The sequence below is a fragment of the Vanacampus margaritifer genome, chromosome 12, assembly GCF_051991255.1.
Source record: "Vanacampus margaritifer isolate UIUO_Vmar chromosome 12, RoL_Vmar_1.0, whole genome shotgun sequence".
Classification (NCBI taxonomy): domain Eukaryota; kingdom Metazoa; phylum Chordata; class Actinopteri; order Syngnathiformes; family Syngnathidae; genus Vanacampus; species Vanacampus margaritifer.
This window is the reverse complement of record NC_135443.1, coordinates 7,326,523-7,341,009: the sequence shown is the minus strand read 5'-3', so window position 1 is coordinate 7,341,009 and position 14,487 is coordinate 7,326,523. Positions and strand designations below refer to the sequence as shown.

Below are 14,487 nucleotides of genomic sequence, written 5' to 3'. Positions count from 1 at the left end.
ATACACTCACCAAGCTGTACTAAGGAAATTAAAACACTTATGACTAAGTCTAAACAGTTATAACTAAATCAAAACAGTTATAACTAAATCTGGGCAGAAGACTCTCAACAGAAGCCACCCATTTTTCATGTGAACGAAAAAGTATTGGAACGTGTGTTTTTGTTTTTTTTTCAAACAATGAGTCGTGCTAAATATCCCCACTCTGTTTCTTTTTTTTGTTGCCCATAAAGACAACATTCATGTTAGTTAGATGTATAATTAGCGTGAAAATCAGAGAGCTGTCTATAGATGCTGTGAAGCTAAGAGAAGATGGAAACTCAATCTGAGCCTTTGTACAGACGCTGGTAGAGTTAGCTAATCACAAATTCAAACGGAGCCTATGCTCGCAGATCAGTGCCATGCGGCCTAAATACCAATGGCAATAGAACTTCAAATAGAACAAATAGAACTGGCAGATTTATCATCATCGTATTGCTCTCTTTCAGGCTTGAGGAGTAACGGAATACATTAACCGGCGTTACGTATTCAGAATAAAAATACAAATAAAACTATTCCGTTACAGTACAGAAAAAAACATGGAATGAGATTACAGGTACATTTATATATATATATATATATATATATATATATATATTAAAAAAAGGGATTATTTTGAGGGATTACAATTTCTATGATAAGAGAGAGAGACACCGCTTTTGATGTCGAGTCTTCCGCACGCGCCATTTTAAAATGCTTCAAAAACCAGAGGAGGGAGCGGTGACCATTATTCACTGTTTAGAACATACTTGGCTTGCAAAGGAGGAAGCGGCGACCGCTATTCACTGTTTGGAACATACTTGGCTTGCTGAAGTAAATGTTTAATCTGTAACAAAGAAAAAGTTTGAGCTGTGTCCTGCGGCATGCTACGCTGAGTTTCTTGCTAGCTGCCGCTGCACCATGATGATTTGAATTGATTTGAAAATGAATGAATTACACCTTCCGAAGAAATATCCCTCCCTCTAATTCAACAACATACACAATATGGCTAAACTCGTGACTGGAATAAAAGTTCATTTTGCAGTTGAAATGAGCTACCTTGGGAAATAATAATTATAATAATAATTTGTCACTTTTCTCCTCATTCCTCATTACAGCAACAGGTTAGTTAGCAAGCAAAGTTTGACTTTACCTCATTGGATGACTATCTATCTATCTATCTATCTATCTATCTATCTATCTATCTATCTATCTATCTATCTACGTATCTATCTATCTATCTATCTATTGAAGGGTGTAATTAACAAATCCATACTTTTGCATGTCCAATAAATCAAATGATGAGATAAGACATGAACAGAGTCCCTGCGCAGGATGATTTATTCCGGAGATCTCCAGTCACATCATTGAATCAAACTCAAACAGTTTCAGATCAATAATGCTCCTCCTCCTTCGAAGAGCCAGCTTTTTATTACAATCAAGTCTAAAAGAAAAATACCTCTTCCTCCTCCTCTCATGAATAAGTAAATATGTTATACAGTATAAGAGACGAAAACAGATTACAAAAACAGAATTCTCAGTTGCACGTGTGTTCAAGACAAAATATACTTTCAGGGCACTTCTCGTACTTCTTCCCATAACAAAATCTCACAAACAAGTTGAACTGGACAGCTCCTAATGTAGTAGAGTTGTGGGAGTGCGCGCTCTCTCTCACGAAAGAATGTGTTTTCGCACAGAACACTGAGAAGGAACTTCTAGACCAAACAATGTGTACCAGCTTAGTTTAAGGTTAAATTACACTGAGTTCAAACACTATTTTACCTACTTCACATCTATAAAACATTTCAACATGGTTAATATATGAAATAAAGAATTAAAAATGTTAATAATGTATAACACTATCTATCTATCTATCTATCTATCTATCTATCTATCTATCTATCTATCTATCTATCTATCTATACAGGATATTCTTTAAAATACACATAATGTTAAGACTACTGTTTTAAGCAACTTCACACTATCACATTTATGTTATTTTCTTTGTTGCTTACAAAGCATCTTACAGGCAAAAATATCAGTTTTTTTTTAAAAATTCGCAAAAATTTGTGTGCTTGGTGGCTTTCCTAAAAAAATTGTAAAAGTATTTTTTTTTGGTGATAATTGGAGAAAAATGTTTTGCCAACCAAATTCATATATTCACATTAAAAAATCCCATTCAAATTGGATGTACCCATATATACACATATATATATATGCAGTTATGTGTTAATTCTTTCTACATTTAATGTTAGGTCTTCCACATTTTTTGATCCACTACACGCTATCATCCTCCTCTTTTTCCAATCAACTAATTACTTGCATAAATTCAAATGAATTAAAAAAAAATGACCCCAATATTTTTGACTAGACCAAATATTCTGAATGTCATACGCAAACATTTATTAATTGCTTTGCATGTATGCTCAAACTCAACCTGCGCTACCTTAAACGTAACTTTCCACCGTCTAAACTAAACTAAAGGATCATCTGCAGTCAAAATTTACAGTGTGATTAATCTGCGTTAATACATGATTAATCCAATAATTTTGTGTGATTAATCAACGAGTTAACGCTTTACCTTTGACAACACTTATACACACTCACACAGTTGTCCTTATTGTATGTATACTTATTAGCACACTGTTACAGATGTGCTTAGCGTATGTACTGTATACTTCTTAGCACATTATATAGGGAAATATAGGGAAAAAGATTAATGGCCGTAAAATCCAAAATACTGTGGCAATTGAGTTGACATGAGTAGAGTTGTGTATGTGAATTTTTGTAACGAATCATAAAATTTTTGTATCATCAAGCGACATTTAGCTTTTGTACATTTACGTTTTGTGCTAAGGGTATAAAACTTTCAAGCACAACTGTTTATGCCTGGTCGAACCCTACATACTATGTGACAGTTCAGTCACATTTGGCCACATGGCTTGGTGTGTGGCGGGCTTAAACCGTCTCAAGAATGTAAGTTCATAGAGGGTTGCCAACTTTTTTCCAGCTGATCTTTATTAAAGTAGGCATGATAATCAGTTTCCCCAAATCCCTTAGCAAAGCAACACCCGTTTCATTTTTTTCTTCTTTTTTCTTCTTTTCTAGAGAGCAACACCCGTTTCAATCTCACAATCCAATATCCGCTTGGGCTTCATCTCCATTTTACCATGCACAATGGCCGCTCTGCTGTTGGGGCTGGCTAGGCTACACTCCACCACATCAAGCAGTTTGCACTACGTTAATTTCTTTCCAAACAGTACTGTATTTTGTACTTAATATCATTTTCACTAAGGGGCACATACAGAATAATGTAGGAGGGGTTGGGCCACTTATTAGAATTGCATTATCAGCTAAATTGGCAAGTAAATATTTACAACCACCCGCCAAAATGAATGAACGGACTGTTGAAGAAAATAATCTTTTCCTCCGCGTGTTCGTTTTCTTTCGGGTAGTGAGAATGTTGGTTATCCGAATGCAGGCTGGAGATCGATGAACAGTTGCTTCGAAGCTTTTATTTCTAAAGAATATTCCGGGCACAAGTGAGTTCCAGACAATGGCTGCAGCCTCTCACAAGTGTGGAGATTTCAGAGGACTTACAACATTCTTATACTATCTTGAAGGGCGGTACCACAAAAGCCCCCCAGCAAGCAGCCCACCTGGAGTTCACCGGTCATGAGATACTTTAAAAACATCATACTAACACATTGACTTCAACCACAGACAAATGGTCTATTGTTGTGGAAATAGAGGAGGCCTTCCAGCCACGACGGCAGCTAGCAGAAATCGCGACAACACTCACAAAGACACATCCACAGATAAAAGTTCTACTGAGGAAATAAGGAAATTAAAACAGTTATGACTAAATCTGGGCAGAAGACCCTCTTCAGGACTCATATGGATTATTAGCAACCTGGATTTAAAAAAAAAACATCGTAGGTGTGCACAGCCATGAAACAGCAAAGTGCACTAACAGTACTCATGTAGTCTATACTTCTCAAAATGTCATACCTTTATTACATTGTGTTTCTCATTGCCAGTATTTGGAGCTAATCTTACCTCCTTCTTCCCTTAGTATATTAAGGACTTCTACAACAAAACAGTATTGAGCCGCAATGGAACTGCACTCAGCGGGGAGACCCTGACACTGATGTATTCACTGACTGTGTCCATATTCGCAATTGGAGGCCTTCTGGGCTCTTTAATTGTCGGTTTGCTAGTAACTCGCTTTGGCAGGTAAGACTCTTTTTTTTTTTTTAACCGATATTTGTCAATTATTTTTGCAAAAAAGCGGTCACGTTGGAATGGTTACTAATACTTGAATTGGGTGAGAGACAAAATATTCTCAAGACAAGAAATCAAACAGTTGGGCTTGAAAGTTCACATACTTTTGAGGTGTTTATGTGTACAACTGTAAATGTACAAAAGCTAAATGTCACTTAACTCATTCACTGCCATTGACGGTTATAGACGTCAAATGTTCATTTGAACTATTTCTATTAGTTTAAAATGTTTTCCACTTTTGTTAACAAGAGTATGAAAACCTATACTTTTTTTTTATTGTCCATTTAGAATAGATACAAAATTTGAGAGTTAACTCGTGAAGTCATGCAATTAATTACGATTACAAATATTAATCGCCTGACGCTGCTAATTTTTAATCATCTTCTCTTCTTTTTTTTTTAAATCGTGTCAGGTGATTAATTTTTTTAATGTAATTAATTATTGACTTAATAGTTAACTCACGATTAATCATAAATGTTATATCTGTTCTAAATGTACAAAAAAAAAATCTAGGTTTTCATACTCTTGTTAACAAAAGTGGAAAAAAATGTTAAACTAATAGAAACAATTCAAATGAATTTTTAACGTCAATAGCCGTCAATGGCAGTGAACGAGTTAATGACACAAAAATGGAATGAATCGTCACCAAAATTCACATGCACATCTCTACTCATGTCAACGCTAACCTCTGAAAATATCAAAACAATTGCCACAGTATTTTGGATTATTTGGTAATACATTTTTTCAAATGCCTTCAAATGTTGCATGCTAAGAATTCTCTCCAAATACTGCTTGTTGTATGTTTGTGGTGTCATGTCAGGAAAGGCACAGTGGTAAAAACCACACTTCTGGTGTTTATTGCTGGTTCACTAATGGGCTTTAGCAGACGTTGTGGTTCACCCGAGATGCTCATACTGGGTCGGTTCATCACAGGGATCCACTCAGGTAATCGCCTCTTCGCATATCACACAACATAAAAGTGCTTTACTATTACAATGCATACCGTTCTCACTCCTCCATGAATCCTCACTTTATTGTGGTAGAGGCGTTTGTGTGTCCCAGTCATCCTGGGAGCTAAATTGTAGGGTCAGGTGAGGGCTCACCCCCCTGTGGGAGGGGCCAAAGTGGTCAGGTACAGTATAAACTGGCTCTGTGGCAGGGAAGGAGCTGGTATGGGTGAGCTGGTATGTGAGGTCGAGAAGTTCAGGCTGGATGGAGTTGGACTTGCCTCCAAACTAGGGCTGCACAATATAATGGAAAAATATTGATATCGCCATATTGGCCCATGCAATTTGCATAATCGCAAAAAGTTGAACAATACAATGAATTATGTAAGAATACATTGAGCTTGCTTATTTGCTTCATGAAAAAAATGCAATTATTTCAATAGATAATAAATGTAATTATTTTATGGTTCAGTGTTCCCTCTAGTGGTGAACCGGATATTTGTACAACACGAGTATCCGGTACGGATAATTGATTTTCCCCGGACACAAATATAACACGGATAGACTTCCTTATATTATCTCTTGGTCCTTAATTTTCTACAGCACACTCGTATTTCGCTTTTTTATGTTTGTCCTATTACGTGGTCAACTTGTTTTGGAATGCTGTGCAGCCGCAGCGCTCTTGACAAGGAGTTGCGTCAGTCTCTCACACTGGCTGGTTTTTATAAAAACTTTTTCGAAAATTAGTTATTTTGTGATTAAAAGCACCGATTCGATCAATCCATATCAATTTCAAATAAAATTTTGGGTTTTGTTTTTTAATTTCATACAAAAAAAAAAAAACTAATGTTTTGATGTAAGCCCCACCCAAACCACGCCCGCTTCCGGTTTATGCCACGCCCACTCAGGACACAGATACAGATCATTTAGATGGTCAAACAGATACAGGTAGTGCTGTACTCGCTCATCCCTCGTTCCCTCGTTTTCCGCTGGGGTTCAAAATAAATGAAATCGTAATAAAGGAAGTAGTTAGCTTTATGTTTTACATTTATTATAAACATTTTAAGACTCTAAAACCCCTCACCACAGTTTAAACACTTTTCTCATCAAGGCATATACATTTTCTCATATTTATTTATCTCTTGTTTAAACATGCCTAATGTTCAAACCTTCATAAATGATATAAAATAGGTACATAACTGCAAAAAAATTATAATAATGCGCGAAACAGCAAGGCCGTGAAAAGTGATTCGCGTTGTAGCAAGGATACACAGTATATGTTAAATATCGCAATAATACCGATATCGCTATAATTAACTACTATAATGTATGTTAGTCCTCTGAAATCTTCGCACTTGTGAGAGGCTGCAGCCCTTGTCTGGAACTCACTTGTGCCCGGAATATTCTGTAGCAATAAAAGCTTATCGTGCAGCCCTACTCCAAACACAGCTTGGTCTCGAGAAGGGGTTGGACTCTCTTCGACCTTGCAATTGTGAGAGGCGCCAAACAGGTGTGGGCATTGCCGCATGTACATCGGTGGTTCACCCCGGTTCGAATGAGTTAAATGAGAGGATAGCCTCTGTCCTCTTTGGGTTGAGTGAATGGGTCCTGACTGTTGTTTGCTTCTAATTGCCGTCCTCCGCCAACGATCTCCGAATGCCGACTTTTTCATGCAGATGAAAATGTGGACGGTTGGAATTGTGTACGAATGTAATTAAAAGAAATGATCATAATTAAAGCAAAGACTTTACCAATAAACCTATTCCTGTCATCAGATACAGATGTTTCGATATGCTCTCAAGTTCAAATTTTGTTTAGGTGATTTTACTTATGAACTGTAGTTTTCCTTGTAATTTAAATCAGGATTCTAATGAGGTTGTGTCTTTTGTTTTTTTTACTACAGGAATCTCTTTAAGTGTAGTTCCAATGTACCTTGGTGAGATAGCACCAAAGAACCTCAGGGGCTTTCTGGGTCTGGTGCCAAGTATCTTTATTGGCACGGGAGTCTTCGCTGCACAAATCCTTGGACTACATGAACTGTTAGGAAAGGTAGGCCTTAACTCATTCACTGCCATTGACGGCTATAAACGTCAAATATTTATTTTAACTATTTCTATTAGTTTATTTTTTTTTGTTTTTAATGTAACACTGGCGATTTTGCTGTGAAGATGGAGATTGTCGACTATAAATTAATGTTAATTTTCTAACACAGCAGGCATAAATTTGACCATTTCAAATAAAGATGCAAGTTTTATGTATGTACAATGTATATTGTTTTGCAGGAGGAACACTGGCCTCTGTTTCTTTCCGTGGTGGTGGCACCTACATTTGTCCAGTTGATGCTGTTGCCATGGTTCCCGGAGAGTCCCAGATACTTGTTAATTGAGAAGCACAATGTCCATGCTACCATCACAGGTCAGTGGGATACGTAACTTTTCAACTTTTAACTAGTAGTGTATTAAAAAAGAAACTTGTAAATTAATGCCACTTGAAAAAAAAATCTCTTACTTCCCAACATTAATAGATTTGTCTATTAATAAAAATGTTTTCTGCGTATTTATGAAGTACAGTATTTCTTGAAATAGTGCCTGCCACTCCAATAATGCTGCTGCTGTGTCCCACTAAATTTGCTAGATGGGTCTTGTCCTTTATTATTAGAGATGAGTATGAATAACCCTAACCCTAACCCTAACCCTAACAACATAAAAATAAAGTGTAAATGCTTTTAAATCCAGGTTTTTTTTAAAGGTCGTAAACATATATATTTTAACTGTTCAACATTTTTTATTGCACTATGCACTTTTAGTAATTTTAGTGAGCTAATATTTTATTAACTTTGCTTTTTTTTCTGTTTTTTTCTTCTTCTTTTTCTCCTGCTTTTTTTCTGCTTTTTTTAATTTTTATTTTTTTTTAATTCTGGAGAGCTCAGTATTGTTCATTCGGTAATTTTACCGATTTGATGTCGTCATCATTGCTCTCTCTTTTTTAATTTTTTTTTAAAAAAAAATAATTTTTATTTACTTTACTTTTTTTAAATGTATTTAATTCTGTTTGTGACTGCTTTAAATTATGCACTTTTAATTACAGTATGTGAAGCATGAGTGATGTTTTGTATGAAATGCTCTGTAAATCATTTATTCCATTTTTTTTTTTTACAACCCTCAGGTACTGCCAAAGGACTGTTAAATGTCAACATAATGTGTAAAATAAAAAAATACAATTTTCTCATGAAGCATAATACAGGTTTTACAGTATTTGTGGTATTGTTTTATGATGCCCGGTTTGTCTTTCCGTAGCTCTGAAGTGGTACAGAGCCAATTGTGACATCCAGGCTGAGATTGAGGAGATGCAGGAAGAGCAGCGTTCCTTGTCATCAGTGAAGACACTGTCAGTGTGGAATCTGCTCCTTGATGATACCGTCCGCTGGCAGGTCCTCAGTGTGATGGTCATCAACATCGGCATGCAGCTCTCTGGCATTGACGCTGTAAGACGTGACGTGTGTGTGTGTGTTTCTTTTGCGTCGGGCACGATCCTCCAAAATCACCATTTTTCAGGAGACCCCCCAACACGTTTGTTCAAACATTAACATTGCATCGTCAAAGAGAACAAGCCATTTTCAAATCTTGAGATTGGGTCAATAATTTGTTCAGTGTTGTTGTAGTTTTGGAATTATTATTTTAGTTAGTTTATATTTCTTTTTTTAATTTGTTTTTTTTGTTAGCTTTAGTTAGTTTTCAGGGTGGTTCCGTTAGTTTTTATTAGTTTTAGTTTTTTTATGCTAAGTTTTAATTAGTTTCAGTATTAACTCATTCACTGCCATTGACGGCTATAGACGTCAAAAATTCATGTGAACTATTTCTATTAGTTTCACATTTTTTTTCACTTTTGTTAACAAGAGTATGAAAACCTAAAAAAAATGTATTATACATTTAGAACAGATATAAAATCCGTGATTAATCTTGAGTTAACTAGTTGTCATGTGATCAATTACAATAAAAAAAAATATATCACCTGATGCCCCTAATTAAAAAAAAAAGAAAAGATTATAAAAAATTAGGGACGTCAGACAATTACATTTTTTAATTGTAATTAATCGCATTACTTCAATAGTTAACTCACGATTAATCACAAGTTTTATATCTGTTCTAAATGTACTTTTTTTATTTTTATGTTTTCATACTCTTGTTAACAAAAGTGGCAAAAATGTGAAACAAATAGTTAAAATGAATTTTTGACGTCTATAGCCGTCAATGGCAGTGAATGAGTTAATTTTCGTTTTTTTTTTGTGTGTATTACTTATTATGTATTACTGCACAATATTTAATAAACACCATGGTAAAATGAAAAAAGGAACACATTTCTTACCTAGCGTTGCATTTCGGCCGAGTTAAATGAAAAAGCAAGCGAGACGAGCCATTTCATTAACAAAATAGTTTTTTTTATTTTTGTTTTAGTTTTTTCATGAACTGAAATAACCTTGAAAACAATAAATAAATTAATAATAACACGGACACAATGACCAATAGCATTGATTTGTGAAAAAATAGGAAATTTACCAAATTGTGACATAGGAAGTTCAGGCCCGACGGCAATTATTTATAAACTGATGCTTCATACAAATCTTATTTTTCCTCCTAGATCTGGTTCTATACCAATGACATATTTGAGAATGCCGGCATCCCTCCGCCAGAGATCCCTTACACCACAGCAGGCACGGGAGTAATTGAGATCATCGCTGGACTCATTGGGGTATGCTTACATATGCATGCAATAGAAACAACTTAGTTTGATCACTGATTTAACTGCAAAGCTGCGTTTTCTTCGATGATCTTCTCCTGTAGTGTTTCTCCATCGAGAAGCTGGGGAGGAGACCTCTTATGGTTGGAGGTTTCACCATGATGGGCATCTGCAGTGCTGGGATAACATTCACCTTAATTTTACAGGTGAGCATGTTTGCATTTATTAAACACTGTTTAATTTTAGTTTGCCCAGACTATGAATAATTAACTCGTTCAAACCCCAAAATGTATTAATATGGTTTTTTTATACTTTGTCCTGCACTCCCAAAAACGTATTTATACGTTTTAATGTTGTTGTTTTAATGCTAGAGCATACAGAAGGCTTTGATGCAGCTTCTGACCTGAATAAGTCACTTAAAGCAATGGTAGTTATTACAAAAAAACGGCCAGCGGGTGGCAGCGGAGTATAAGAAATCAACCAGGGCCATGTTGCAACAACTTCTTTTTCTTTGATCCTTCCTCGGGTCTCCTGACAACCTCACGACTCCAGCTGGATTCTGAAGTATTCGGTTTAGGTGAACGGTATGGGATTTTTAATAGGTTTTAGGTGAACTAATGAATACACACTCACACGCACGCACACACGCACATGCACATACACACAATCACCCACATACAAAATAAAAATTAATTTAAAAAAAAAAAGAAAAAGAGAGCAATGATGATGACATGTCAAATCAGTAAAATTACCGAATGAACAATACTGAGCTCTCCAGAAAAAAGAAAAAGTTAGAAAAAAAAAGTTATTTTTCCCAGTGTTTTAAACAGGTTTGTGAATAAAGCTGAAACTTTGCTATATTCTAATGCTAATTGTTGCAAAATTAAAACAAAAATAGAAATCTACTTCTTCTTTTTTTTCCTGATGAAAGAAGAGACTCTAATCTTTCTTTTGGTAGATTCCGTGTTTTTACAGCAATAGAACACAATATTCTGTGGGCCTTGCAAAATCAGTCAAAATCCAGTAAAACAGCCGGGAGCGAAGGGGGTTGCTTCAGTGAAATGGGTGGGAGTGAATGAGTTAACGTACTAACTGAAGGCAGTATTTGTGTTTTGATATTTACATTTGCTGAAAGATGTCTGTTATTACCAATTGGGAAAAAAAAATTCTTTTTCCAGACTCATTTATCTTTCATGCGTTACGTGAGCGTCTGCTGCGTCGTGGGCATCATCGCTGGATTCTGTATCGGCCCAGGCAAGTTGCTCTTCACCACATGTTGAGTGGCAAATTTTCAGCAGCAACAAAATGAAGCTATCAATTAGCAGTGCCAAACATCATGCAAAGCGAAACAGCCAGTTAACTCGTTCACTGCCATTGACGGCTATAGACGTCAAAAATGGCCTTGCCTTACCTGACGGCACGGATGGAAAATGTGATTGGCAAAGCCTGTGTTTTCCTCTTGCAGCGGGGGTTCCTTTTTTGGTCACAGCAGAGCTGTTTAAACAGTCACATCGCCCGGCAGCCTACATTGTGGGAGGATCTCTGAACTGGCTTTCCAATTTCACTGTGGGATTTGTCTTCCCCTTCTTGCAGGTGAAAACACTGAACTAATGTAAAAATATATATATATATATATATATATATATATATATATTAGGGGTGTTATGAAAAATCGATTTGGCAATATATCGCGATATTACAGCATGCAATTCTCGAATCGATTCGATATGCGGCTGAATCGATTTTTAAACATACATTTTTTTATGGGAATATTCAACAAAACGTCTTACTTAGGGTTAGAATTCGCACATTAAGCATGGAAGAATGTTATATTAATGGAACGTTCAGCCTTAATATTTGATTTCAGGGCTGTTCAAACATGACACACAGACTGCAACCTGAATTTTCAGATAAATAAATACATTTTCTTACAAATCTTACAGTGTACATGTACAAGTTTACTGATTAGTATTTTCTAAATTTGAGTAAAAAAATAAAGTAAATCGCAATAATCAATTTATAGATTGGCATCGGGATTAATCAAATCGAATCGTGACCTATGAATCGTGATACGAATCAAATCGCCAGATACTGGGCAATTCACACCCCTAATATATATATATATATATATATATATATATTTATTTATTTATTTATTTATTTATATATATATATATATATATATATATTTATTTATTTATTTATTTATTATATATATATATATATATATATATATATATATTTTTTTTTTTTTGTATGTATATATATATATATATATATATATATATATATATATATATATATATATATATATATATATATATATATATATATTTATATATATATAAACCTAATCCTGAAAGTCTTATTGTTTTTGTAAATGTAAGATTTAGAATTACAGTATTTTTTTTTATTATTATTTAAAGCTGCTCAATGCAAGAAATTGCATTTACAATTACTACTGCTAAGCGTGGCCGATAAATGAAACGGCACACTCCAAATCCAGTCTGAAAAATTATTGATCAGAGGCTTGCAGTACCCATTTTGAACAGCTAAGGTGTTCATCTACTAATTAAAATATGTTTGAGTCATAAAATGATCATATAAAAAGTCTATTGTAAAGATATTTTGGGGGCAAATTTGTGCTTTGGTTGTTTGTACTGTAACGTATGGTGAGCCCTCATATTCCTTTCCTATTTCATCCAACCACTAGATGTCAGCTGGGGCTTACTGCTACTTGGTCTTCGCCAGCATTTGTCTGTCTGTGGCTGCGTACGTCTACGCGGTCATACCTGAGACCAAAAACAAGACATTCATGGAGATAAGCCGGTTGTTCTCCAAGAAGCAACCCATTCTAGAGACCCAGTGCCTTCATCTGATGGATCAGCTGAAGCTGAAGAAGATGAACGGCTACGGAGGCCTGGAAAATCATTCACTGGATTTTGAGAGTTCTTCCTCTGTACCTTAACAAAGGTTCACATTTTAACTCAGACTCCAGATCTAGATCGCTAGACTGCTCTTCAAATTGATTTGATAACTGTGATGATGGCAAAAACATGCTTATTTAAACTGAATGTACATTATGCATTGGATGGAACAAAAAAAAAAAAAGTTGCATTACTGGAACAGACATTTTGCCTGTGAGATGTTGGGTGTCTGCAGTCTAACTGCATAAAAACAAACAAATCCCTTCATTAAATACGGTACTGTATATGGTACGCTGTAACAAACCATTGTTTGTGGGATGCCTTGTTTTGATTGTGTGTTGTTTGACATGTTTTTATACAATACAGTCATATTGTATATCTTAACTCATTCACTGCCATTGACGACTATATACGTCAAAAAGTCACGTGAACTGTTTCTATTAGTTGAACTTTTTTTTACATTTCATTAAATTCTTTATGAAAACCTAGAAAAAAAATTGATTGTGCATTTATAACAGATATAAAATTTGTGATTAATTGTGAGTTAACTATTGAAGTCATGTGATTAATTACAAATACAATTTTTAATCGTCTGACGCCCTTATTTTTAATTTAAATTTTTTTAAATTAGGCGCGTCAGGCTATGTTGTTTTTAATTACAATTAATTACATGATTTCACGAGTTAACTAACGATTAATCACACATTTTATATCTGTTCTGAATGTACCAGAAAAAAATCTAGGTTTTCATACTCTTGTTAGCAAAAGTGGAAAAAAAAAATTAAACTAATAAAAATAGTTCAAATTAATTTTTTACGTCTATAGCCGTCAATGGTAGTGAATGAGTTAATATAAAATAGTGTAGGAAATTATGTTAATGATATAATAAAATGTGTATTCTTCATATGTTCAAACTGTGGACCTAAGCAAGTGTGAAAAGTTTTTCCAACCATACTCCTAATTTTGCCCACTTATTTGTCCGCCATTGGTTCGACCGATTTGCACATCTCGGGCTGCCTGGTGCATTATGGGTAAGGTCATGTTTTTCCTTCTTGGATGTTCCAGCATGGCTGGAGGTTGGTGTCGTGTGTGATTCTACGAGTCACCATGGCAACAGGGAAGAAGAGGGCGACGCAGGTTTTTACCCCCCTCGAACTGGAAATCTAAATGCTTCATTAAGGTGCAATCCTGCCGGGGAGAAGCGCACACTTCGGACCAATAGATGATTGAAGTGGACATGGCGTGTCTAAACCAATAAAAATGGATGTTGTCAACACTTCTGGTTCATGATTGGATCCTAGCTAACCAATCACAATCGCAACTTGATTTGCATAATGGGAAGTTTACAACACGTGACAGCCACACTGTCCTGGCGCACTATAACGAATAAATAAATAATAATAATTCCATGTTGTTCTTATGTGGGAAAAGTATGACGGCATATTAGGGGCACGTATGAATATATATTTAGGGGGTGGAGTAATTAAAAAAAAAACTGTCGCAAATTTAGCACTTCCTTTTTTGCAGACCTGGATGGATAAAGGAGTGGGGTCACTACGCCATCTAACGGCGGATTA

General features: G+C 35.3%; 1 protein-coding gene across 1 annotated transcript in view; it reads left to right on the top strand.

Moving 5' to 3' along the window:
* slc2a15a (solute carrier family 2 member 15a) overlaps positions 1 to 14,093 on the top strand; it is a 78,136-nt gene extending 64,043 nt beyond the window's left edge. The window contains exons 5-14 of the mRNA XM_077582509.1: positions 4,091 to 4,251; positions 5,120 to 5,244; positions 7,150 to 7,295; positions 7,529 to 7,661; positions 8,543 to 8,730; positions 9,885 to 9,995; positions 10,088 to 10,189; positions 11,162 to 11,237; positions 11,449 to 11,576; positions 12,697 to 14,093. Of these exons, the coding sequence (XP_077438635.1) occupies positions 4,091 to 4,251; positions 5,120 to 5,244; positions 7,150 to 7,295; positions 7,529 to 7,661; positions 8,543 to 8,730; positions 9,885 to 9,995; positions 10,088 to 10,189; positions 11,162 to 11,237; positions 11,449 to 11,576; positions 12,697 to 12,951 (1,425 nt within the window). The 3' untranslated portion in view covers positions 12,952 to 14,093. The remainder of the gene's footprint in view (positions 1 to 4,090; positions 4,252 to 5,119; positions 5,245 to 7,149; positions 7,296 to 7,528; positions 7,662 to 8,542; positions 8,731 to 9,884; positions 9,996 to 10,087; positions 10,190 to 11,161; positions 11,238 to 11,448; positions 11,577 to 12,696) is intronic.
* The last annotated feature ends 394 nt before the right edge of the window (positions 14,094 to 14,487 follow it).